This window comes from Parasteatoda tepidariorum, chromosome 10, assembly GCF_043381705.1.
Source record: "Parasteatoda tepidariorum isolate YZ-2023 chromosome 10, CAS_Ptep_4.0, whole genome shotgun sequence".
In the NCBI taxonomy this organism is placed as follows: Eukaryota; Metazoa; Arthropoda; class Arachnida; order Araneae; family Theridiidae; genus Parasteatoda; species Parasteatoda tepidariorum.
Window position 1 is genome coordinate 20,520,907 of NC_092213.1, and position 26,777 is coordinate 20,547,683.

Genomic DNA, 26,777 nt, shown 5'->3' on the forward strand with positions numbered 1-26,777 from the left:
CACGGTATGTACTTCCGTGATCTTGACAAACACTTATTATATATACACACAATAACTGGAAACCTACCGTGCGTGAAAAGTGAGAAAACGCGTGCTTTTAGCGTCGTATAAAAGATGCCCTAAGCTCTCCTCTCCAAATCATTCGTCAATCATGCTACTTTCATCGCTGTCAATCCTTCTTCTGTGTGGCATTGTGGGGTCTACTTACTACCCCTGGCCTAATCAGGGAAGATGGCAGATAGAACAGAGATCAGGAGATGAATTGTATCCAGGGACTTATTTAGGAGAAGGAAATGCTGCCTTGATGAGAGGATATGCAGAGCTTTCTTGCACTTTAAATGCTTTTGAAGGATATATTGTATCAGTAAGTCCGATTTCGTAATTTATCATAGATATTATTTTTTATTAACATGTAATAAATACAACTTAAATCATAATTTTTAAAAATTGTTTTTCACTTCAACTTTTGAAATATATATTGTATCAATAAATCCTATTTTGAAATTTAACATAGATATTATTCTTATTAACATGTAATAAATACAATTAAAATTAAAATTTATAAAGAAAATTTTTAAAAATTGTCTTATACTTCAACCTTTGAAGTATATATATTGTATCAGTAAGTTCGGTTTCGTAATTTATCATATATATTATTTTTTATTAACATGTAATAAATACAACTTAAATTGTAATTTTTAAAAATTGTTTTTTACTTCAACTTTCGAATCATATATTGTAATCCTATTAAAATCCGAGTAAATCCTATTTTGAAATTTAATATAGATATTATTTTTATTAACATGTAATAAATATAGTTTAAATTATAATTTTTAAAGATAATTTTTTAAAATTGTCTTATACTTCAACCTTTAAAGTATGTCTATTGTATCAGTAAGTTCGGTTTCGTAATTTATCTTATATATTATTTTTTATTAACATGTAATAAATGTAACTTGGATTATAATTTTTAAAAATTGTTTTTCACTTCAATATTTGAATTATATGCTGTAGTATCAATAAATCCTATTTTGAAATTTAACATGGATATTATTTTTATAAATACAATTTAAATTATAATTTTTAAGGAGAATTTTTTAAAATTGTCTTATACTTCAACCTTTGAAGTATACATATTGTATCAGTAAGTCCGATTTCGTAACTTATCATATATATCATTTTTTATTAACATGTAATAAATACAATTTAAATTATAATTTTTAAAAATTGTTTTTTCAACTTTTGAATTATATATTGCATCAATAAATCCTATTCTGAAATTTAACATAGATATTATTTTTATTAACAAGTAATAAATACAATTTAAATTATAATTTTTAAAGAGAATTTTTAAAAATTGTCTTATAATTCAGCCTTTGAAGTATATATATTGTATCAATAACCGATTTCGTAATTTATCATAGATATTATTTTTATTAACATGCAATAAATATAATTTAAAATTATAATTTTTTAAAGATAATTTAAAAAATTGTCTTATACTTCAACCTTTGAAGGTTCAGTATCAGATTTATTGTATCAATAAATCTGATTTCGTAATTTATCATAGATATCACTTTTATTAACATGTAATAAATACAATTTAAATTATAATTTTTGAAGATAATTCTTAAAAATTATTTTATAATTCAACTTCTAAGTATATAATGCATCAATAAATCAGATTTCGTAATTTATCATACATATTGTTTTTATTACCATGCAATAAAAACAATTTAAATTGTAATTCTTAAGGAGAATTTTTAAAAATTGTCTTATACTTCAACTGTTGAAGTATATATTGTATCAATAAATATGATTTTAATTATCATCAGCAATTTTTTATTGATCTGTAATAAGTAATCTTTATTTTTGAAAAGGATTTAAAAACAATTGTCTTATTCTTTAGCTTTTGGAAGATATATTGTATTAGTAAGTCTTATTTTAATTTATCATCTATAATTTTTTATTAATATATAAAAAGTATATTTAAAATCATTCTATTTTTAAAGACTTGCCCATTAAATGCTTTTGAATGATACATTGTATCAATAAGGCCAATTTCAATTCTCCTCGATAATTTTTTATTAATATTTAATAAGCATGTTTAAAATCCTTAATTTTAAAGTTGATTTAAAAAAATTGTCTTATTCCTTAGCTTTCAAAGGGATATTTTTTTATTAGTAATACTGATTTCAATTTAACATCCATAATTTTTTTTATTAATATGTAAAAATTATGGTTCAAATTATAATTTTGAAAGACGTGTTTTTTAAAAAAAGAAGTCCGTAAGGCCAGAAGGACCGTAAGTCCGATTCTAATTTATCATAAATAACTTTTTTTATTAGTATGTAATAATTATTTTTTAAATTGTTGTTTTATGTAGTATTTATATGGAACTGTCTTGCATTTCAAATGCTTTAGAAAGATAAATGGTATTGATAAGTTCGATTTGAATTAATCATCCTTATTTTTTTAATCATAGGTACTAAGCATTTTTTAAATTATCATTATTACGGAGCATTTAAATGAATTTTCTTAAACTTTAAGTGATTTTGTATCTGTAAGTTAATATGCAATGGATGTTCTTTAAGTTGTTATTTTTATAGAGTGTTTTAAAGATTTTCATGTACTTTAAATCCTTTTGAAGAATAAATTCTACCAATAAGTTCAACTTTTTATTTATCATCGATTTTTTTTTATTAATATGTAATGATTGTTTCTTAAATTATTACTCTTAATGGGGATTTTTATGGAATGTTTTTGAACTTTAAATGCTTTTGAAGGACATAATGTGTCCGTAGGTTCAATTATAATTTATGACAGATAATTTTTTATTGATAACAAGTATTTTCTAAATTTCCTACTGTGTTTATAATCTAATTATAATATTCCAAATTTCCTACTGTGTGTTATAATTGTGTTGAATTTAAAAAAAATGAACTTCTTTAACATTGTCTTAAAATTTAATGGTAATTGTCTTGAATTTTGAACTTTTTACTTATAAAGCATATGTTTCAACAGTAAGTCCGATTTTTATTTAATTTGGTAATTAGTTTTTATTAATATGTAATTAGTATTTTTTAAATTATTATTTTATAGATTATTTTGGATTTATCTAAAATACTTTAATTTATAACTATTGTAGTATTGGAATATGTGTAATGTTAAAATTTCAAAGTTGTAAATTTTAACGTTTTTTAAAAATAACTATAGAATTTTAAAACGGTTACGTTGTTTTATTTCTATATCTAGAGTATTCTGAAGTTACAACAATTTCATTTTTATACGGTTTAAATAGGCATAAAAAGAACATTTGTTTGCAAAATTATATCTTATGGTTTGAATATTAATTCTAAAATTTTAAGAATTCATAGAATGTGGACTTGTAAATGTTTAAAAATTCAGATGACTTGAATATATTTATAATATATCTCTAAATTTCGCTCCCATTCTTTATGGGATGTTTAATTTATTAAAGTATCATTTTCAAATATTGTATATTCTATTCTAATTATCTTCTGATATTTTCCTCTTTTTCTAGAGTATGATGAGGTTTTAATTTTTATAATTAAAAAGTTAGAATTATTTTCCATTTTGATATTTTAAAGAAAATTACAATAGTTTAGCTCATATTATGACTGAAATTGCTGTATATTGATGTAATGTGATGTGCTGTAATTGCTGTAATTGATATATATTGAATGAATTAATTTTTGAATGAAACTGCATTTTATTGAATAAGTGAATTGATACCGTTTTATACGTTCTAACAAAAAGAATCATTCATACTCTTAGCAATATTATGCACTGAATATTACATTTATAATAATTACAAAATACCTGACAAAACACAATAAAATAGATGAAAGATTTTACTATTTTAATATTTATTTTAAAAATTATGTACAAAAATATCAGAAAATGCTTCATTTTTATTTAAAAATAAGGAAAAAATTAATATATAAAGTAAAACAATTTCACACCTTATTAGAATTTGTAAAATGAATTTCCATCAAATCTTTAAGTGAATTTTTTGTATTGATATTATTACTAAAAGGAAATAATAAAGGTATTGTATTTATATAAAACTTAGAAAAATGTTGAATCAATACTCAAGCATACTTCACTCTTGATTAAGGTTTATCTTTATCGGTAAATAAAAATACTGTTTATTTTTACTCTAAATCGAAACTTTGTCATTAAATATGAATTCTTAATTAAGCCTTAAATTCTATTTTACCTCTTAAAACATGCCTGCAAATTTTAGGTAAAACAAAGAGTGACAAATCTTATAAGGTTTGCTAAGCTACTTAAATTAATCTTTCCCTTGTTCACTAAATTAAAACTTTCAATTTTTTACTAAATGTATGTAAATAAGTACCATAATTTTACAGAAAACCGGAATGTTTTGTGAACCATTACCATATGAACGGAAAAATTACCAAATGAGTGGCTTAAACATTCTATGTATATAAATTGTATTAACCTGAAATATTATTATTTTTTACTAGAAATGTCATTATTATATAGTAGGGTAGTTTTACTAGAATTTCTTTCTCCGTGTATGATTTAAGACATTTTTGTTTGCAATTCCAAAATTAATTCAAGACAAAAAATACCTCTTGCGATTTGTTTGATTTATTTAAAACATCTTCATATCTCCCACCTTTGTTACTTACAGGCGAGTTAATTATTCTTAAAAGTTTCAAAAAATAATATTTATTTGATTAATTTTTATTTAAATCTGAATAAAGTATATTGAAATAAACACGAAATGTCACAATACACACACACAAAAAAAATTGTTTAGTCATTCTAATTGCATTTAACATATGAAAAGAAACATTTTACTTACTTGGTTATTCTTTTCCTTTTCATTCAAACTCGTAATTAAAGATATGTTTTTCAGAATAAAAGAGGAAATTAAACCATTGTTGTTAGAATCATTTCTATTCATAACGTCATGTTACTAAAAATATTACGCTTGAGTTCCTTTTGAAAAAAAGCAATGCTTAGAAGGTAAATATTGAATACCTCTCTGTGTCGCACATTCATTGGATGAAAGCTTTTGTTGTCGTCGAAGAAATAAGATGTTCGCCTAAATACATGTTATTAAACATGGCTTTACATTTCTCAACTGGTTGTTTCGAAGATAAGATATAAATGCTTTTTGAGCATCGACAAAAGGTGTTTAAAAAATTGAGTTTTTAATTCAATATAATGGAGAGTGGAACACTATGATCTTCTTTTGAAAGTTTTGCTTCTTTCCTCTGAGAAATTTCAAAATCAATCTGCTTGAAAAAATTTCCGAATATGCTTTGAAAACTTTAATTCATTCGTAAATTTTTCAAAAGTATACATTTTAACTGTTTTTTAATAAATGCGTATGATTTAGAATTAAAAAAATGTAGTACGTTGTTCATTAAGCTATGGGTCACAGTGTACTACTATTAAATTATAACTCTTTTTTCATAAAATTTATTTTATATTTTTTTATTTTTTATATTTTTGATGGTTATATTCATTCAATGAATAGTCAAGAAAAACCTTTCCTGCTAAATATTATTGTTACAATTAGGAGAAACTGTAAGAGTATTAACAAAAAGTCTTATAATAGTATTTATACTATTATAAAACTTTCAATGTATTAAATACCGTATTTTATTGAACGTTTAGTCATTGTATAGAATAATTAAAATCGACCAGAAAATTATTAAGGGATTAATATTTGGGATCTGGGAAATTCTATAGAATTGATAAAGAAAAAACTAAAGGTATTATGCTCAATAGCAATCTTTATGGCCAAATTAAATACTAATTTTTGTATTTCATAGTTTTCCTTAAAAAGCATTTGTCATTCTATACAATGCTGAGGAATTCTAATTAATAACTAGGCAAGGTGCTTAATAATTCTCGCAGTTCATACTTTGATTAATAATACAGGTATTTTATACAATGACTAGGCATTCTAGAAAATACCGGTATTTTTGATTGATATATTTATACAAATACTAGACATTCTAGAAAATGCCTGCATTATTGATATATTATAGTTATACAATAACTTAGAATTGTAGAAAATGCCTGTATTTCCAATATATTATATTTATACAATGACTAGGCATACTAAAAAAGAACGGCATTTTCTATATATTATATTTATACAACGACTACGAATTTTAGTAAACACTGGGATTGACGATATCATAGATTCCAATTTTTTTATCCAAAGAGGGAAGGAAATGTTTTTATTTTCAATAATAGTGACATTTTGTTACTCTGATAAAAAATATGGTCAAAACTACCAGAATATAATGAAATTTAAAGTGTTTCTGGCTCTATTGAAACTCCAAATTTCTCGGTTGTTTTTAAAAAAGCTTTTTAGCAATGACTTTGGAAAAATTAAGGTTTTTCAATATGTGATTAATTTTAAATGTGGTTAACTTTTGAAATTTTATCGTGATATATTTTATCGCGAAAAGGGCATAAAAACCATTTATTCGGTTTAATTTACTTTTTAGATTTGTATTCTTTACCAAATGTCTGGTAATAAGAACTTTAATTTTGAAAACCAGAATTTTCGGTAAACCGCTACCATAGGAATGGAAAAATAGCAAAGTAAATATTTTAAATACCATATATTTTCATCGTATTGCCAGAATTATGGTTATTTTTACCAGAAATGCCATTACCACAAGAGTAAGGTGGTTTTTCAAAAATATTTTTCTCCGAGCTAAGCTCAATAAATGATGTACTTGATTACGTGTTGATTTTTAGTAGCTAGAAAAAATTTCTTGCCTTTGTAATGTTGATTGAAGATACGATATTTTATGGTTAGCTAAAATAATAGCAGAAAAAAGGAACTAAAAACTACATTATTTTAAATGCTTAATGTCACATTTTGTAAATTTTATTAAAATTAAAATAATTGTCGGATGTTTATGACGATCTTAACATTCCTTTCGAAAATAAAAGTAATGCTTTTGTTTAAAAGAGTTTTGATGGAAAAAAGGGAATTTCTAATAAGAACATTTAAATAATTTTCAAAAATATAAAATTTTGAAATTTAAAAACGTAATTCTCAAAAAAACACAATGATATACATGTTTCTTTACTCCATATTTATATCAAAAGCGACTTACTATAAAAAACCAAAATATGTTATTTTCACTTATTCAAATAAAGCAAAGAAAATCAGCAATATTGAAACAGACCATTAATTTCTACTCGTTTCCATTTCACTGCAAATACGAAACACAAATCTTTCAATTCCGTGATTAGGCGAAATCAGCGGTGCAGCTAATCATGACATAAAGTAACTTCTTCAGAAGGTTTGGGCCCTCCAGACAAACACATAGTTATGCAAAAGGTAATTTTAGTAGGTTTTTACCCTCTTAACAAAGTGCATTATGTCCTTAGGTTTACCAATTGTATCCTTTTTGCATGCAAATAGATGGTATGCATATGAGAGTTTTCGCATTTTTAGAAACCAGTGTTTGTATACTCAACGAGAGTAATAAAATGACTTTCTGGATTCCAAATTATTTACGCTTTCAGAAAATTCACACGCATGTGGTTTTACGATTCTAAAATTAATTCATAGGTTTAAGGATTTGAGATGTAGTTTTACTTTCGAAGCTTTACAAATGCTAATATTTGAATTTAATTGAAGAAGGATGTTTCACCTTTAGGCATTATAATATTTTAAGCTATTTAGTTCAGAATAATTTTGAATACATTATTGCATGTTTCATAAGTTGATTATAATTATAAATTATTTATCATCTTTACATTTTTTGCGTTGCGAGTTATTTCTAGATAATAACAGTACGAAAATGTTAAAAAAATTGTCAAAAGAAATTTATACCTACTTTAGTTACTAAAGTAGTTCGAAGCTATAAGTTATAGGAATAAATATTTTCTGAATATAGCAATCGAATAATCTAATCGAATAATCTTGATTAATTGCATAATCCAGTGATACTATTCAATTAAACTTCAAAAATTTTCATAACATTCTTGCCAGATAATTTTACAATTGAAATAACCTCATAGAAAGCATATTTGGTTTTGAAAAAAAATGTTTAATTTTTATAAGTTAATTGAATAAATTAGTTCTTTTTTTAGTTTTGTGTATGTATTAGTTTTTGTATAGCCTAATTATTGTAACTTGGATTATAAACAATTATTCTCTGAAGATTTATTTTTCAAAATTTGGAAAATACACTACGAGGCAAATAATTTTGTATGCAAATTGTAAAATGTTTAAAAGACAGTAAACTTTAATGTATACATTAAACATTACACATTACACTAGACATTAAATCTTATTTGAAATTAATTAGACTTAAAATGTAGACCTAAAATCTTATTTTTAATAGATAAGGAAGGATTGTATTTTTATAACTAAAGTCTGAATATCTACTTTTAATATATCTCATATGATCCTTATACTGGAATTGTGAAATTAAGTTTTTAAAATTTTTACATTATTTTGTGAAGTTCTGAAAATTTGAATTCATTTCAGAATACGGATTTAGTTTTACAAAAAATGTCATCACAAATATGTTTTTTAATAAGATATGATTTTGATCTAAATTAGAAGTACATAAGAGGACAACATTAGAAATAGAAATGCATAGAATTAAATTATTGGGAATAACTTTAAAAAAAGTCCTATTGAATAAAAAGGAAAAAAATTCTGATTGAAAAACAGTTTTAATTTTTGACTGGCTTCCTGTTTGCGTTTAATATTTTTTTTATTATAAGCAACATAGAAACAACATTTCTTTTCGTAAAACAGAGCAGATGTTATTGAAACTTTAATTATACAACAATACAAAATTGAGCATGCATCTTACCTTAAAAAGTTTGAGCTGTATCTGAGCAGTGAATGCAGAATTTAAACAGAAATATATTAAATTTATGGTTGCTGTTAATTTAAAAAAGCATGTTAATGACAGATCAAAAAAGAGGAAGGAATAAATTTCGAATATATTGTCAATAGCTGCCCTTTACTGAGTAAAAATAATTTTATCTTGACCTTATTTTGAGTTGAATATATGATATTAGCTATTGAACGATTTAAATTTTTATTCTTTTTTCTTTATAGAACGTAAATGTAAAACAAATTTTCAAAATATATCTCGGCACTGAGAAAAAAAAGTATGGTCCAAACTACCAGAATATGGTAAAATTTACCGTGGATCTTTTTTCCGGCTCTATGGGAACATCATAATTTTCGGAAGTTTTTACCGAAGACGTTTGGAAATGTTTTTGGTAAAATAAACAGTAAAATAACTTTTTATAATTTGTGTTAAAATTTAGTAAATGTTGCAAAATTTGGTAGTTTGATCATGATACCTTAGAGCATGGCATAAAAAACTATTTATTCGGTTCAGTTTAATTTTCTGTTAGGTATTTTCACTAGTTGTAATGTATAATTATAATTTTAAACAACAGAATTTTCTGTAAACTGTTATATTTATGGATGGAAATTGCCATATAAGTGGTTTAAATACCATACATTTCAGTTTCGATTCCAGAACTATGTTTATCTTCGAAATGTACCACCGAAATAGTATCGAATAGTGAATTCTTGGCAATCATAAAAATTATTTTATTAAGGCACATTTTTTATTTTCACAGAATGTTGTGTGGTCAAAAATGCGAGGTGATTTCGAGGAACCTTTTTATCCATGTCCTCAGTGTTTTCCTCAAGATCCACGTATTCGATCCTATGATCACAGAGGCAAATCTATTCTGATGATCCGTGATCCTGGTCCAGTTGATCGTGGAATATACAGATGCAGTGCTACTGGTCAGTATCCCGAGGGCCGATTGACCACAGTTTATCAAGTTGTCCATTTAGTGTAAAAGTTGCTTTCCTGGTGTTCATTTATATTTCATTTGTTAAATAAACATTATTATCACATTTGTCGTTGCTATATTATGGAAAACATCATACTGTATAAATAAAGCTATATTTATGTGATTTAGATTTTTAAATTCCACAAATTCTATTTCTTGATAAGCAAATGAAAGACTATTGTCTAAAACAGGGGTTTACAACTTACATGAGGCCAGGGGACGCAGTTAAAAACACCAGTCAAATGGCTGGCCGCAACTTTATCAGTATTTTATGTAGGACTCTTTTATGTTTGAAGGAGCATTAAATAATACTGTCAGATTTTTATCAAGTTGTACAAAACAATTGAATTACAAATTAAAATAAGAAGTAGATTTTTAAAAATATTTAATTACGTATTAAAAAATTCTGGCTACAATAACTTTAATGTGCACCTATGTATTAAGCAATTAGTGTGCAACAGATATCTAATTGCTAAGATATAAAACTTCAAAAAGGTTGGTATTAAAACTTACGTAGTAGTACACAAAATGTTCACTGAGAGAATTGAGGTTTGTCTGCTGCAGCCACCAGAGAATAGATATTTACATTTTAAATTTAAAATTTACAGATGTAAATAATTTCGTCCAAAACGTTAGATCAGAAAATTTCTGATACGCACATGCTAAATCCAATTCACAAAAAAAGGAAATAAGAAAGGGCAACATACACTATTGTTTTTGCATTAAAATAATTTTCTTGGAAGCAAAACCTCAGAATTTTTTTTTCCACCGTTGGTATGTTAAAATTCACAGAAATTAATCGGGGTTTTTTTTTAAACGAGAAAAGAATTTTAAACGTATATAGAATTTTTACCAAAATTGTCCATAAAAAATGACTACTAATACATTTTAGTTCGCGGGCCACAAAAAAGTCTTCGTGGACCGGATGTGGCACGCGGGCCATCAGTTGGTAACCGCTGATCTGAAACATAGATGGCCAACCCATGCACGGAAAAACTGAATACTCAAATTTCGCGAAGCTTTCTTCGTTTTTGACGAAACCGTTCCCTGGTATATGCGCCGAGCATATTTCTCGTCTAAGTGACGAAATAATTATCGTCACTTCTCCGAAGAAACGAATTTCGTCATTCTATATATTATTAATAATAAAAAAAAGCAAGTTAACTCGTAGTGTCTAATGTATCAAACCTTCTTAATAATCACTTTATCGTGGACTAATGTCGCCTTAGCAACACAAGAAAACTAGATAGAACAGAGTTATAAAATTTCAGAAGGCTTTATTTTTAAAGCTTCGTTTCTGAAATGCTCGCGTTTACATTTGGCCTCTTAACATCATTTGCGCGGCTGAAAGTGGACATGACAAAAAGTTTAAAAATTCGCATAAAAACACGAAATTAGTTTTTTTCAAAGAATTCATAAGCCAAGTTTGAATAATGCTACAAAATTAAATTATTTAATTTTCAAAATAAGTTTAGTTTCAGATTAGAAAATTTCTTCAGGCAAAACTTGTTAAAATTACATTGTCTAGTTAAAAAAAAACAATCTTTGACGTAAGTCGGAATTCGTAAACATGAGGCAGTATTTTAACAAATGACGCTTCACAAAACAAGTGTCTGTTTCAATTATGTTCAAGATAAATTTTTTCAGTGCAATAAGATGTTTATGTCAAAAAAAACACTGAATCAACAATTCATAGATTCTTAATAATTGCCGTGAAGTAAAATTAGTAGAAGTGAAAGTGTCAAACTGTAAAAAATAGATGCTCAAATATCACGAAACTTTCTTCATTTTTGACGAAACCCTTTCCTGGTATGCTTTATGCCAGGGCTGTCCAAAACATATTGTGCGGCCAATCAGCTTCTTATTCAGCATATTTCTTCTTTCGAAATTTTATGGTATCAAGAAGCATCCGAGCTTACCATTCTTGGTCAAGCCGAGGTCACCGAAGTTTCCTCTTGATCGCTCTTTCACTCCTTTCATTGTATTGGGAGAAAAAGGTACAGGACATCTACAGGCCAAGGTCAAGAGCAGTCTTGCCCTGCACGCTGTTTTTTTTTACAGAAATAGTATAGCCTCGCGTTGGCAATACCAGGCGGGGGAGACAGGGAGGGAAGAGAGAAACATTTCAGATAAGCAAAACCTGCCCGCAATTTGTCAAAAATAAAAACTCCCCTCACTAACCCTGCGGCTTTTGTTGATTTCGAAAAAAAAATTGAGAGCTTGCGCTCGTCAACTCTCTGCTCCTTTCCATTGATGATCTTTATCTGACTGGGTGCGACGAATGTTAGGTTCTCAGATAAGCATGCAGATTTTGGATATGAAGTAAACCTCTCTTGTACCGTAGCTATATTTTTTTTGGGAACGTGTGAAAACTAATTTTATTGTTGATTGTGAATATTTCATCTTCCAACGATGAGTAAGAAACGGAAGATAGACAGTGAGAATCGAGTGTTCCAGGACATCTGGGAAAACCAGTATTTCATCACGAATAGAAAGGACAAACTCCAGCGCTTGATTTGTATGCAAGTTGTGGCTGTGTGCAAAAGAGTATAATGTCAAAAGGCATTACGCGAGTCTTCACGAAGGGAGCCACAGTAAATATCAAGGAGAAGCAAGCTCTCTGATAGTTTCAGAACTGAAATCAAAACTGCAAAAACAAACTGGGATGTTTACTCAAGTAAAATCTGATCAGTACAATGCATTGCATGCTTCGTATGCAACTTCACTTGAGCTTGCTAAAGCGAAAAAACCTTACACTGATGGCGTAGTTGTTAAAAAGTGTGCTGTAGAAATGGCAAAAGGATTTGGTGATAGCAAAGTGGCTAAGCATTTTGATTCAGTTCCAGCTTCTCATCAGACCACCCAACGAAGAGTTGCCGAAATGGGTGACCAAATACAACAGAAATTGTCCCGCGAGATTGAAAAATGCTGCTATTTCTCCTTGTGTATCGACGAGAGTACAGACCTGTCGGACGTTAGTCAACTCTTGATTTTCATTCGCACTGCTAAAGAAGACTTTGAGATCAAAGAGGAGCTCCTTACCATGTGTTCTCTTCACTCCACAACAAAGGTTAGGAACATATTTGAAGCAGTGATGAAAGCGGTCAACACTGTCGGAGGTTTTGAAAAGTGCTCCGTCTAATAGCTACAGACGGGGCAAAGGCAATGGTAGGACCAAAGATAGGATTGATTGGATGTTTGAGAGAGAATGGAATGAAATGCCCTGCACTTCATTGCATCATTCACCAGCATGTTTTATGCGGGAAATCGGTGAAGCAAACTAAAACCCTCAAAAAAGTTGTGAAAGTCATCAACATGATCAGAGGCGGCAACAGGGCTCTTATGCATCGGCAGTTCCGTAACTTTTTGGAGGAAATTGAAGCAGAATAAGGAGACCTCCTGATGTACTATCAAGTTAGGTGGCTTAGTGCCGGAAACTGCTTCAAGAGATTTTTCGATTTGAGAAAAGAAATCCCTCTTTTCCTTCACCAGTTTTCTCCATCAGAAAGCCTTGAACAAGAACTTTTAAGCATGGATTTTTCACGTCACCTGGCATTTCTTACTGATATTACTGGCCAGCTCAACGATGTGAACTTAAAACTACAAGGAAGAGACCAACTGGTGTCTGACCTAATGGCACACATCAATGGGTTTAGAGACAAGCTGAAAATTTTCCATGCAAACTTTAGGAAGCAATAACTTATCTCACTTCGCCAGCTGCAGTCGTTTGACGTCAGAGTGTAAGAAAGTGCTGAATTTTTCTGAATTTTGCCCTGAATTGCAGACAATTATTGATGAATTCAACGCGAGATTTTCAGATTTTGATAGTATCAAGAATGACGTGTCTCTGTTTAGTAATCCAGTCAAAGCAAGCATTGAGGAACAAACGGTCAACCTACAATTAGAGCTCTGTGATCTCCAGGTTGACCCGTTCTTTCAAACAAGAACCGAAAGGAGACCCAAGTTCTTCAAATTGCTTCCAATTGAACGGTTTCCAAATCTGCGTGACTTAGGACTGAAAATAACTTTCATGTTTGGGAGCACATATTTATGCGAAAGTGCTTTTTCGGCGATGAAGTTTATCAAGAATCGTCACAGGAGCTCTCACTCCGACAGTTCATTGTTAGACTCTCTTCGGCTGCCAACGACAAACATCGATGTTGACATTCCTGCCCTTATAAAGAAGGCTGATCGGCCTCAGTTTTAATGTAAAATGTAAGCAAATTGTTTTATAATCTTTCTGTTTCATTGTTTTATAATTATTAATCCAACTATTAATTGTAATTGTATAAGAGGTAAGAGATTATTGTTCAACTTTTTCAAACTGCGGCCAGCTAGGTGATCAGTGACCAAAATTCTGGCCCGTGGGCTCTTTGCAGTCGGACAGCCCTGCTCTATGCTAAAATTTCATCAAAGTGGCGAAATAACTATCGTCACTTCTTCGAGAAACGAATTTCATCAAAATTAAAAGAAAAAAAATGCGTCATTCTATTTTTTTCCAAAAAAGCCTTGTAGTATCTAATGTATCTGACACTTTTAATAATCACTTCAACGTGAGCACCATAAAGGTGGCACGGCACAGCACAACAAGTCCAGACAGAACAGATAGAAAAATTGCATTTATGCTCGAAGCGAGATTCAAACCCCCGTTCCTCCTCATACGAGTCCAACTCCTTAACCACCACACTTGCTGGTCAGTTTAATTTGTTATTTTATTTTCGATTTTCGAGTATATGTTCTACTCTCGTCATTCTAGTTAATAATCTCCCACAATGCACTACGATGAGGTTTCATTTTCGTCATACATTTGAGAGTTCGCGTTGAGTCACAAATTACGTGATTTCGCTTGATGACGAAATAAATTTAAAAATTAACGATTGCTAAGGATTGCTAAGGCTCAAGGATTGCTAAATCGTCAAAAGTGAGAATTTTATTTCTGCGAGAGAGTGCATTTATATTAAATGCTTAATTAGTTAAATAGAATCAAGGATCTAGTGTTTGATGTAGTAGGATTGTGTAAGTTATAAATGCACACAAAATTGAAAGAAAGACGCCTTTGTCTATCTTGAACATTTTCATAGCAGTCATATGAACATCGCGTGACAAAGCATTTAAGAATTCGCACAAAGATATATAATTCGTACCTTTGAAAATGCTGTTGTAAATTTCGCTTTTCGATCCTATACTTATTATAATTACTTGTTTTAATTCCAGAAAATTGTTCTCAATTTTAGATGCGACTAAAATCAGAAAATGAGTGACCATAAGTATTAAGATTACTAGTATAATAGCTATAACTGTGTAGCTGAAATTAGCATTTTTTCCGGATATAATGGCACTTAAATGCAGAATTTCACTTATAAATAAACCGAGCAGAAGAAATAAAATAGGAGAAATGACTGCATCAACATATTTTGTAACATATGTGATGACTTGCAATTTTTTCTCAATTGTCATAAACAAAATTTCTGCTGAAATATTTGCACTGGAATCTGGTTCTCCAGTTCCACGGTGAATATTTAAATACGAATGTTTCTTAGTTGCATCAATGAAGGTCTCCGCATTCTCTTTCTTCGATTGAGATGATAAGTTTATTGGCAAAATATATTTTGCATCATCATTGCAGTTGTCTGGTGATCTAAATCTTTGTCGTTTTCCACCAAATATTAAATTTGCATTGTTTCTTTTGAGGGACTTATGGATATTATTTTCATCGCTCTTCAAATCGACATTCAGTTCTATCTCTTCTTGTTTTTGCCGTTTGTGATCATTGATGCAGCAGTTTAAACTGCTGTAAAAATGATAGCAAAGAGCTATGGACAAGCCTGGCACAACGAACCTCAAGATATTTTGAAACAATTGAGACGATATTGAAAGAATAAATATGTATAACGTTCCTTTGCCTTCCCAGTTCTTGTATCCAAACAATACATAAGTCGTCACGGAATGTAAACGTGCCAATAAAAATGGAATAAGTGTTACAATTAAGGTTACAGTTATTGATGTAAGAAAAATAAAATATATTTTTAATCTCCAATTTTGGGAATAGCAATCACATTTACGATGAACAGAGTGTAGTGTTTTGTAACAGTTCAGTATTTCAAATCTTTTTAAAAAGATGTATAAATGTAAGATTATAACAAGGAATGCATATACACTTTCGCTAAGTAATTCTCTTCCTATTTTGTCGTCATGAAGCACATGGTACATCAGATAACAAGCAAGATGAACCGAATATAGTTCATAAACAAAGAACAATAAGTATTGAAAGATTTTTGCCAACATTTTAGTTTTTTTCTTCGGAAATGGTAAGCCTGCAAATCCTAAAAACCAGAAAATGAGCATTAAAATGCTTAAACCAGTGTTTGCTTTATTTATTCCATTTTCATGAGAATAGGCATGTTTAAGTTTAGTTACATGTCGACATTTTCTTTTAAAATAGTTATTTAGCTGTAAATACATTGTAATTTGCGATACACCTTTTCTTTGATTGAGTTCCGTTTTAAAAAAAGTTTCAGTGGGAAATTTAATAAAAATATTTTTTAGCGATTCAGAATCTGAAACATGAATCGAGAAAGTATATATGTACTTATCCCTTTATTTATTTTTCTTAAAATTTACTCAAAACTCTAAAAGTGAAGTAAGTGAAATATTTACTTAATCGAAGACTGACATTTTCTGTAACAGTTCGACCAGTTGATTTTACAATGTGAAAGGAGAAAATAAAGTTTTAATTAGAAATGTTTTTTATTTGGTTCATTTCAATATTATTATTCTTTACACGAACGTAAAATGCAATCAATTTAATGACTTCCTATTATTTTTAAAGATTAATGAAATAAAAGCAAAGAACGTGACTAAATCCGAAGAAATTTTCGTAATTGTTCAGTTGTTTGCGTTCACAAGAAATAAAGGAGTTAAATTGAGATCGAATCAATAATTGTTCAAAGTTTTTAATTTCTTAATGCACTACAGATCAATAAAACTTTGTTACTCATGGTAGTAATTATATCGAATACATCACTGCAGTCTAAATCCAATTACTATATTACATCTAAAAGTACACACTGTTATTGTCTTCCGTGACAGGAGTTATCTTTTAAAAATGATTACTCTAATTTCTTAACTAATTTACTCAACAATTAAAATTTTAGTTGCTTATAATATAGTGAAAAATAATTGGAATAGATTTTATCCTTCAGTGGTTTAAAGTGGTTGAATAAAATTTGCGTAATGCAAAAGATGACATAAATAACAATTGCAATTTTAGTTGTTTATATTATCGTAAAAAATACTATTCCACTGTAGAAATGTGACTGATTAAAATTTGCTTAGCGTAAAAGATAGCATAAACAACAATTGCAATTTTAGTTTATATCATTGTAAAAAATAAGTAGACATTATTTTATTCCACCGTAGTTTAAAGTGATTGATTAAAATTTGCGTAGTGTAAGAAAAGACATAAATAACAACTGCAATTTCAGCTGTTTATATTATTGTAAAAAATACTATGAAACCGTAGTTTAATGTGATTAGTTATAATTTGCATAGTGTAAAAGATAAACATAAACTAAGATTGCAATTTTTGCTGTTTATATTATTGTGAAAAATAAGTGGAACAGATTTTATTCCACCGTAGCTTAAAGTGATGGATTAAAATTTGAGTAGTGTAAAAAACGGCATAAACAACAATTGCAATTTTAATTGTTTATATTCTTGTAAAAAATAATTGGAATGTATTTTATTCCCCTGCAGTTTAACCTGATTGATTAAAGCTTTTTGTTGGGTAAAAACTACGACAAAAACAACATACAACAACATAAACAACAATTGAAATTTCAGTTGTTTAGGTTATTGAGAAAAATAAGTGAAATAGATATTATCCCACCATCAATGAAATCATTAAAAGATCTTTTTTTAACGTTGCTTTTTTTGCGAAGCTTCATTTTTGGAGTGTTTTTTTAATGTTAAAGCATGATGTTATTGAGCCTGTTTCTACGAGTTTTATTTTGATTATACATTAACAGCTAAATTTCAGTTTGAAAAATAAAAATTTATGTTATCTATCAATTAATGTGTGGGTGGAAGTTCCAGATAATAAGTGATGGGTTCTGAATTTTTTTCATGTTTCTAAATTGAGAAAATTTCATATCTGTATGATTTCCTTTCATTTAGGCTCAAAAATAAAATAATAACAGGTGGTTAGCTAGCAAAAGTGTTTATTTTAGCTTTCAAATAAACATGGCAGATAGATTAAAAATTTAAAGATTTTATTTGGATGATTGGTCCTGGTAGTCTCAAGCAATAGAAGTCTCAAGTTGTGACAATTTGATCAATAGATTTTTTTCCGACATTTTTTTGTCTTCTTCAGTAACCAGAAATATCATCAAAAGACACTATTGCAATTTCACAAGAATTTTTTTACTCCTTGAGAAAATTTTAAAGTTTTGATATTTAGTGTAATTGAATTGCTCCATGGAAATAGAATCGAATAGTGAATTCTTGGCAATCATAATAATTTTTTTATTTTGATATATTTTTTTATTTTAACAGAATGTTGTGTGGTCAAAAATGCGAGGCGACTTCGAGGAGCCTTTTTGTCCATATCCACAGTGTTTTCCTCAAGATCTATGTAATCGATCCTTCGATCACAGAGGCAAATCTATTCTGATGATCCATGATCCTGGTCCGATTGATCGTGGAATATGCAGATGCAGTGCTATTGGTCAGTATCCCGAAGGCATAACAACAGTTGATCAAGTTGTTCATCTAGCATAAAAGTTGCTTTCCTGGTGTTCATTTATAATTCATTTGTTAAATAAACATCATTATCACATTTGTTGTTGCTATATTATGGAAAACACCATTCTGTATAAAAAAATTATTTTTATGTGATTTGGAGGGTTTTAAATTTCATAAATTCTATTTCTTGATAAGTAAATGAAATCTGAAAAGGCTATAGTGTAAATCACAGATGGCCAACCCATGCATGGAAAAATGCATGCTCAAATTTCAAGAAACTTTCTTCGTTCTTGACGAAACCGTTACCTGGTATATGCTCCGAGCGAATTTTTCGTCAAAGTGACGAAGTAACTATCGTCACTTCTCCGAAGAAGCGAATTTAGTCATTCTATTGAAATAAAAACAAGAAAACTCATAGTGCCTAATGTATCTAACTTTATTGATAATCACTTTATCGTGGACACCATATAGCTGAATCAATGTTACCTTAGCCACACAAAAAGGACGGATAAAGCAGAGTTATAAGATTTCGAAAGGCTTTATTTTTAAATCTTCTTTTCTCAAATGCTCGAGTTTGCATTTGGTTTCCTAACGCCATTTGCATAGCTGAAAGTGATCATGATATGACTGAAAGTTTATAAATTTACATAAAAAGACAAAATTAGTTTTTTCAAATTTTATGAGTTTGCATCAAGATAGAAAATTAAATTGCTTAATTTTCAAAATTTGTTACATGTTAAAATTACATTTTCTAGTTAAAAAGAAGCACGTTAGACGTAAACTGGTATTAGTAAACATGAGACAGTATTTAGACAAATAACGTTTCACAAAACAAGTGTCAGTTTCAATTATCTTTAAGATTAATTTTTTTAGTGCAATAAGATAGTTACGTCAAAAAAGCGTACAGAATCGAAATTTCATAGATTCTTAATAATTGCCGTGGATTAAAATTAGTAGTAGCGAAAGTGTAAGACATCACTTTTTTAAAAATGGATACTCAAATATCAAAAACTTTCTTCGTTTTCAACGAAACCGTTTCTTGGTATATGCTCTAAGCAAAAATTTCATCAAAGTGTCGAAATAACTATCGTCACTTCTTCGAGGAAACGATTTTCGTCAAAATTATGTATGAAAAAAAAAAGATTTCTTTGTTCTTTTTTTTCCCCAAAAAGCCTTCTAGTACCTAATGTATCTATAACTTCTTCAATAATCACTTTAACATGGGCACATAGGGGGCACAACACAACAAGCAATGACGGAACAGAAAATAAATTGCACTCATGCCCGAAGAAGGATTCAAAACCTCGATTCTCCGGTTACGAGTCCAACTCCTTGACCATCATACTAGCTGGTCAGCTTAATTCTTCATTTTATTTTTGGATTTCAAGTCTTTGTTCTACTCTTGTCATTCTAGTTAATAATTTCCCTCAATGCACTAGGTTTGAGGTTTCAAATGGAGGAAACATTTCAGTCATACATTTTGAGAGTTCGCGTTGCGTCACAAATGATTTCGTGTCGAAATGTTTTCTAAAATTAACGAAATATTGCTCAAGGATTCATATTATTTTTTGAAGATTAATGAAGTGCGTAAATCCAAAAAAAATTTCGTCATTATTCAGTTGTTTGCGTTTATAAGAAATGAAGGAGTTCAATTGAGATCGAATCAATAAATATTCAACATTTTTAATTTCCTAATGCACTACAGATCAATAAAACTTTGTTACTCATGGTAGTAATTAAATCGAATACATCACTGCAGTTTAAATCCAATTACTATATTACAGCTAAAAGTACACACTGTTATTGTCGTCCGTTACAGGAGTTATCTTTTAAACTGATTACTCTAATTTCTTAATTAATATAAACAATAATTGAAATATTAATTGTTTATAATATAGTGAAAAATAATTGGAATAGATTTAACCTGCCGCGGTTAATAGTGATTGAGTGAAATTTTCGTAATGTAAAAGATGACAACAACAACAATTGCAAATTTACTTGTTTATATCATTGAAAAAAAAGTGGAATGAATATTATTCCACCGTAGTTTAAAGTGATTGATTAAAATTTGCATAGTGTAAAATATGACATAAATAACAATTGTAATTTTAGTGTAGTTTATATTATTGCAAGAAATACTATTCCATCATAGCTTAATATGATTAATTAAAATTTGCGTAGAGTGAAAAATAAAATAAATTTCATTTGCAATTTCAGATTATATCATTGTAAAAAATAAGTGGAATTGATTTTATTCCACAGTAGTTTAAATTGATTGATTAAAATTAGTGTAGTGTAAAAGATGACATAAATAACAATAACAATTGCTGACGTGAACTTTAATTAGTAGAGGTGAAAGTGCAAGACATCACTGTAAAACTGGATACTCAACTATTGTCAAAAGTGAGAGTTTTATTTCTGCGAGTGAGTGTATTGATATTAAAAGCTTTATACTCCATGGGTCTTTAATAGTTATATAGAATCAAGGATCTAATGTTTGATGCAGTAAGATTGTGTAAGTTATAAATGCACACACAATCGAAGGGAAAACGCCTTTGTCTATCTTGAACATTTTCATAGCAGTCATATGAACATCGCGTGACAAAGCATTTAAGAATTCGCACAAAGATACATAATTCGTTCCTCTGAAAGTACTATTGTAAATTTCTCTTTTCGATCCTATATTTATTATAATTACTTGTTTTAATTCCAGAAAGTTGTTCTCAATTTTAGATGCGACTAAAATCACGAAATGAGTGACGATAAGTATTAAGATTATTAGTATAATAGCAGTAACTGTGGCTCTGAAATTAGCATTTAGTCCGGATATAACGGCACTTAAATGCAGAATTTCACTTATAAACAAACCGAGCAGAAGAAACAAAATAGGAGAAATGACTGCATCAACATATTTTGTAACATATGTGATGTCTTGCAATTTTTTCTCAATTGTCATAAAGAGAATTTCTGTTGAAATATTTCCACTGGAATTTGGAATTCCAGTTCCATGGAGAACATAAGAACTAGAATGTTTCTTAGTTGTACCAATAAAGGTTACAGCAGTCTCTTTCTTAGACTCAAATGATAAGTTGGTTGGAAAAATATCTTTTGATTCATCATTGTGATTGTCTGGTGTTCTCAACCAAATTCCACCATCTGGTGATTGGTGATGTGGTGGTTTTCCACCAAATATTAAATATGCATTCTTTCCTTTGAGAGGCTGATAAGTATTATTTTCATCTCTTTTCATATCGAAATTCTGTTCTATTTGTTCTTTTATTTGCCGTTTGTAATCATTGATGCAGCAGTTTAAACTGTTGTAAAAATGATAGCACAGAGCTATGGTCAAGCCTGGCACAACGAACCTCAAGATGTTTTGAAACAAATGAGACGATATCGAAAAAATAAATACGTATAACGTCTCTTTGTCTTCCCAGTTCTTGTATCCAAACAATACATAAGTTGTCACTGAATGTAAACCCATTGATAAAAATGGAATAAGTGTTACAATTACGGTTACAATTATTGACGTAAGAAAAATGAAATATATTTTTAATCTCCAATTTTGTAAATGGCGACCACATTTACGATGAACAGAGTGTAGTGTTTTGTAACAGTTCAGTATTTCAAATCTTTTTAAAAAGATGTATAAATGTAGGATTATAACAAGGAATGCATATACGCTGTAGCTAAGCAATTCTCTTCCTATTTTGTCTTCATGAAGCACAAGGTATATCAGATAGCAAACAAGATGAACCGAATATAATTCATAAATTAAAAACAATAAGTATTGAAAGAGTTTTGAATGCATTTTAGTTTTTTTCTTCGGAAATGGTATGCCTGCAAATCCTAAAAACCAGAAAATGAGCATTAAAATGCTTAAACCAGTGTTGGCTTTATTTATTCCATTTTTATGGGAATGGGCATGTTTAAGTCCAGTTACGTGTCGATCTTTTCTTTTAAAATAATGATTTAGATGTAAATACATTGTTATTTGCGATGATCCTTTTCCTTGATTAAGTTCTTTTTTTAAACAAGTTACAGTCGGAAATTTAGTAAAAATTTTACTTAGCGATTTCGAAGCTGAAACATGAACCAAGAAAGGATGTGTCTCATTATCTTTTTATTTTTTTCCAAAAAATTTATACATGACCCAATTTAAAAATTTTTTAGTATAATAACACTTTATTAGTAGAATTTGAGTAATGATAATCTTTTATTCTTAGAATTTGGTTAGAATAATTCTTTGTGTTTCGATTAATTCTTTGTTTTTCGTGTATAGCTCCTTCAAGTTTATAATGTATCAGCATCATATAATAGTTCAAATGCTATAAAACTTCTAACTTGAAGGCAAATTTTATGAAGTATACTTATAAAGTCTCACACGAGATCAGAGATATCTAAAAATACAGTTATTCCATCAGTAATTATTTATTGAAGATTCTAATCCATCAGTTAAAAAGCTTAAATGCTGCAAAACTTCTAATTTGCAAGCAAATTTTATGTATTTTATTAGTAAGGTATCACATCAGATCAAAGTTACCTGAAAGATAGTTATTCCATCAAAAATTATTTAATGAAGATTCTATGATTCCAATCCATCACATAAATAGTTTAAATGCTGCAGAATTTCTATCTTGTGGATAAATTTTATGTACTTTATTAATCAAGGTTATCTAAAAATACAGTTATTACCATCAACAACTCTTTATTCAAATTAATAAGTCATTAGCATCATCTAAATAGTTCAAATACTATGAAACTTTTAACTTGCAGGCAAATTTTATGAAGTATACTTATAAGGTCTTACACGAGATCAGAGTTATCTAAAAAGATAGTTATTACATCAGTAATTATTTATTGAAGATTCTAATCCATCAGTTAAAAAGTTTAAATGCTGCAAAACTTCCATTTTGCAGGCAAATTTTATGAACTTTATTAATAAGGTGTCACACCAGATCAAAGTTACCTGAAAAGATAGATATTCTATCAAGAATTATTTATTCAAGTTTTTAATCCATCAGCTAAGTAGTTCAACTGTCAGTAGTCTTACACTAGATCAGAGTTATCTAAAAAGATTATTCCATCAATAATTCATTATTCAAATTCATATTCCACCAGAATCAGCTAAATAGCTTAAATACTATAAAACTTCTAACAGGTAAATGTGATTTAGCTAATTAATAAGGTCTTATAACAGATCTAAGTTATCGAAAAATATAGATAATCAATCAAAATCTTTATTCGAATAGTTAATTTTTGTGAATAAAAGTTGGAACTCAATCAGATATTTCGAAGTAGACAACTTGAAGTTTATATCTTCATTCAATGTATCAGTAAAATTGGTTTTTGAACCAATAATCTTCTTCAAGATAATTATTCAATCGAAAATGTAAGTTATTACGGCTTTTTAGTAAATTAAATATTCCAGAATAAACAATTTTACTCGGTTAGTAAATTCATTAATAATGTTATTAGTGTTTTTTTTTAGTTGCGAATGAGTTAATAACTATCTTATAATAATGATAATAATATTAATCGATGACTGACATTTTCTGTAAGAGTTCGGCTAGTTGATTTTACACTGTGAAAACTAGTATAACTTAAAAATAAAGTTTTAATTTGCAAAAATTTTCATTCAGTCATTTAAATATTATTATTCAGAGAACGAACTTTAAACGCAATCAAGTAAATGACTTCATATTATTTTTAAAGACTAATGAAATAAAATCACAGAACGTGTGTAAATCCGAAAAAAATTTCGTCATTATTCTGTTGTTTGCGTTTATAAGAAATAAAGGAGTTAAATTGATATCGAATCAATAAATATTTAAAATTTTTAATTCCTTAATGCACTACAGATCAATAAAACTTTGTCACTCGTGGTAGTAATTAAATAGAATACATCACTGCAGTTTAAATCCAATTACTATATTACATCTAAAAGTACACACTGTTATTGTCGACCGTTATAGGAGTAGCAATTTTAAACTCTAACTAAGAAAAATGTTTAAAATTTTCCATTAGTCCGTTCAGGTGAGATGTTTGAAAAAGGAATTTTCCTCATTGTTTTTTTTTCTTTTAGTGTTAGCAACAACATTATAAATTAAACTGCACACGATTCTCTTAACAGTTGATTGCAATATCTTTAATGTCGAATTGTTTTTTAGGAACTACGTTATCAACGAATAAATAATTTTAGGTATCGGGAATAAATCAACGGGATGAATAATTTTAGGTATCACGATAAAAGTACCAAATTGTACCACATATAATCACATATATCACGTATAAAACTGTATGTTTTTGTATATTTTATCAAAATCATTACCGAAATGTTTCGGAGAAAATTATTGCGAGCTATTTTTATATGTTACATCGATTAGTATTAGCTAACCGCGTATTTTATTTTTTCCTTTTTTGGTGCAGAACCATGGAAAAATTGTTTGATAAAAATTCTATTTTACTGTAACTGTGTACTCAAAAAATTGCGGACTATATTAGTTAGTAAGTTAGTTAAAATTTTTTTACTGTTTTTGACGGAAAGAGATTTTTCTCAAATTTTACAAATAAAAATGTAGTGATTGCTTGCAATTCGATTTTCAGTTTAAAAAAGTTTTTTTTTTATGTTGGATGTTTATGTATTTATGATATTTTATTATGATGATATTTTATTTAAGGAAATAAATGCTTTGAAGCATTCTAAAAGAATAATATCTATATATTTATGTCTAAATTTCAAAAACAAAAGTATCCCATAACTTATTACGTTCTTTAGCATTCTAAGACATTCTTTTTAAATGCTGCCATCTGTTATCGTTAATCTCGATTCAAAATTGTAGTTTTAGAATTCAAGAAATATAAAATAATATTTATTTTCTTTCAAAAAATTAACTTTAAATTATAAAAACACTTTTTATTTTAGAAGCAAAAAAATAATTAATATAAAATAAATAATAAATACAACTAAAATTATTTTATATTTTGGAAAAATCATCGATTTCATTCTCATGAAGTTAATTCTTTAGTAAAAATAGATTTCGAAAACAGAATTTTAAAATATTTCAAATAAATGCATATTTTAATATATTTTTTTCACAATTTATGAATATTGCTGAATTTTTAGTTCATCTTATGATGAAACTAAACTTGTTTATTCTTATTATCTATGTGATAAAGCTAGAAAAAATAATTAAAACTAAAACAAAATAGTATTTTTCTGTGTTTAATCTTAAAATTGGTAAATAGGTAAAGCAAATATCTCATTTTTATTTTCGTTTATTCATTTTAAGCCATATATTTTCAATTCAAATTTATTCAAAATTACTAAATCGACGAATAAACACATGCCGGATATCAAAATTTATGAAGTGAATCTTCAGCTCTATCTTCATAAATCCAAATTAGCCAGTGACCTCAAAAGCAGTTTGGCAGAGAATTATGATTGGTTAAATTTAGCGCAATCTAGCATATAGGTAGAAAAATTTGCAATTGTAAAGTCCTCATACAAAAAGACTAGAGATGTAATGAATAGTGATTTGCATTCTTTTGTGGCATTTGAATATGTGATTGATTGCCCAATAAAAATATGAGCAAAAACTGGTTACATAATAAAAATTCGCATAATTTTAAAATTTTACTTATTAATAAAATGCATCAGTTTCAGAAGTATTACATTTCATAGCTATTTTAGTTTCTTTTTTTTCAATTTATAAAACAAAATATTGAACTTTGAAACAAAAAATAATAATGCACAATTTTAAGTTTTAAAACAGTAATACAAAAATATTGTGTTTTGAAACACTAATAATAATGTTAATTATAATTTATAAGTATTACATTTAAAGACCTTCTTCTACTATTTTGTTGAAAGTGATTTGTTTCTTTGAGTAAATGAGAGCTAAAATTGGGAGTTTATATTTTTGTAGTTCATATAACTATCTCATGAAGTAAAGTAAGTCCAAATAATACCAGGTCTTATAAACAGAGTTATAGAAAACAATAGTTATTATAATTTTTATGAAACATATAATCACTTGAAAACTTTTACACAATATTATAAGAAACACTTAATATCAATACCAATATAGCATTAAAGAGAGTTGAAGTTTTTATGCATGAAGTATATACGAAAATATTATAAGTTGACTTCGATTTTTTAA

General features: G+C 28.1%; 3 protein-coding genes across 3 annotated transcripts; all 3 read left to right on the forward strand.

Annotated features, from left to right (window-relative positions):
• LOC107442728 (uncharacterized) lies at positions 1–9,997 on the forward strand. Its single transcript, XM_016056360.3, has 2 exons — positions 1–364; positions 9,652–9,997. Exons 1-2 carry the CDS (start codon positions 152–154, stop codon positions 9,877–9,879), a joined length of 441 nt encoding a protein of 146 aa, XP_015911846.1. The 5' UTR covers positions 1–151; the 3' UTR covers positions 9,880–9,997.
• Positions 9,998–12,538: 2,541 nt separating this feature from the next.
• On the forward strand, positions 12,539–13,015 carry LOC107442726 (zinc finger BED domain-containing protein 5-like). The gene has a single exon (XM_016056359.2). The coding sequence runs from the start codon at positions 12,539–12,541 to the stop codon at positions 13,013–13,015; it is 477 nt and encodes a 158-aa protein (XP_015911845.2).
• A 534-nt stretch (positions 13,016–13,549) lies between these two features.
• Positions 13,550–14,080, forward strand: LOC122269249 (general transcription factor II-I repeat domain-containing protein 2A-like). Its single transcript, XM_043041407.1, has one exon. The coding sequence runs from the start codon at positions 13,550–13,552 to the stop codon at positions 14,078–14,080; it is 531 nt and encodes a 176-aa protein (XP_042897341.1).
• Positions 14,081–26,777: the final 12,697 nt, after the last annotated feature.

Coding starts and splice junctions, on each gene's coding strand:
- LOC122269249 (XM_043041407.1), top strand. CDS start 13,550: ATGCAAACTTTAGGAAGCAATAACTTATCTCACTTCGCCAGCTGCAGT.
- LOC107442728 (XM_016056360.3), top strand. CDS start 152: ATGCTACTTTCATCGCTGTCAATCCTTCTTCTGTGTGGCATTGTGGGG. Junction 365..9,651: donor TTGAAGGATATATTGTATCA/GTAAGTCCGATT, acceptor TTATTTTCACAG/AATGTTGTGTGGTCAAAAAT.
- LOC107442726 (XM_016056359.2), top strand. CDS start 12,539: ATGTTTACTCAAGTAAAATCTGATCAGTACAATGCATTGCATGCTTCG.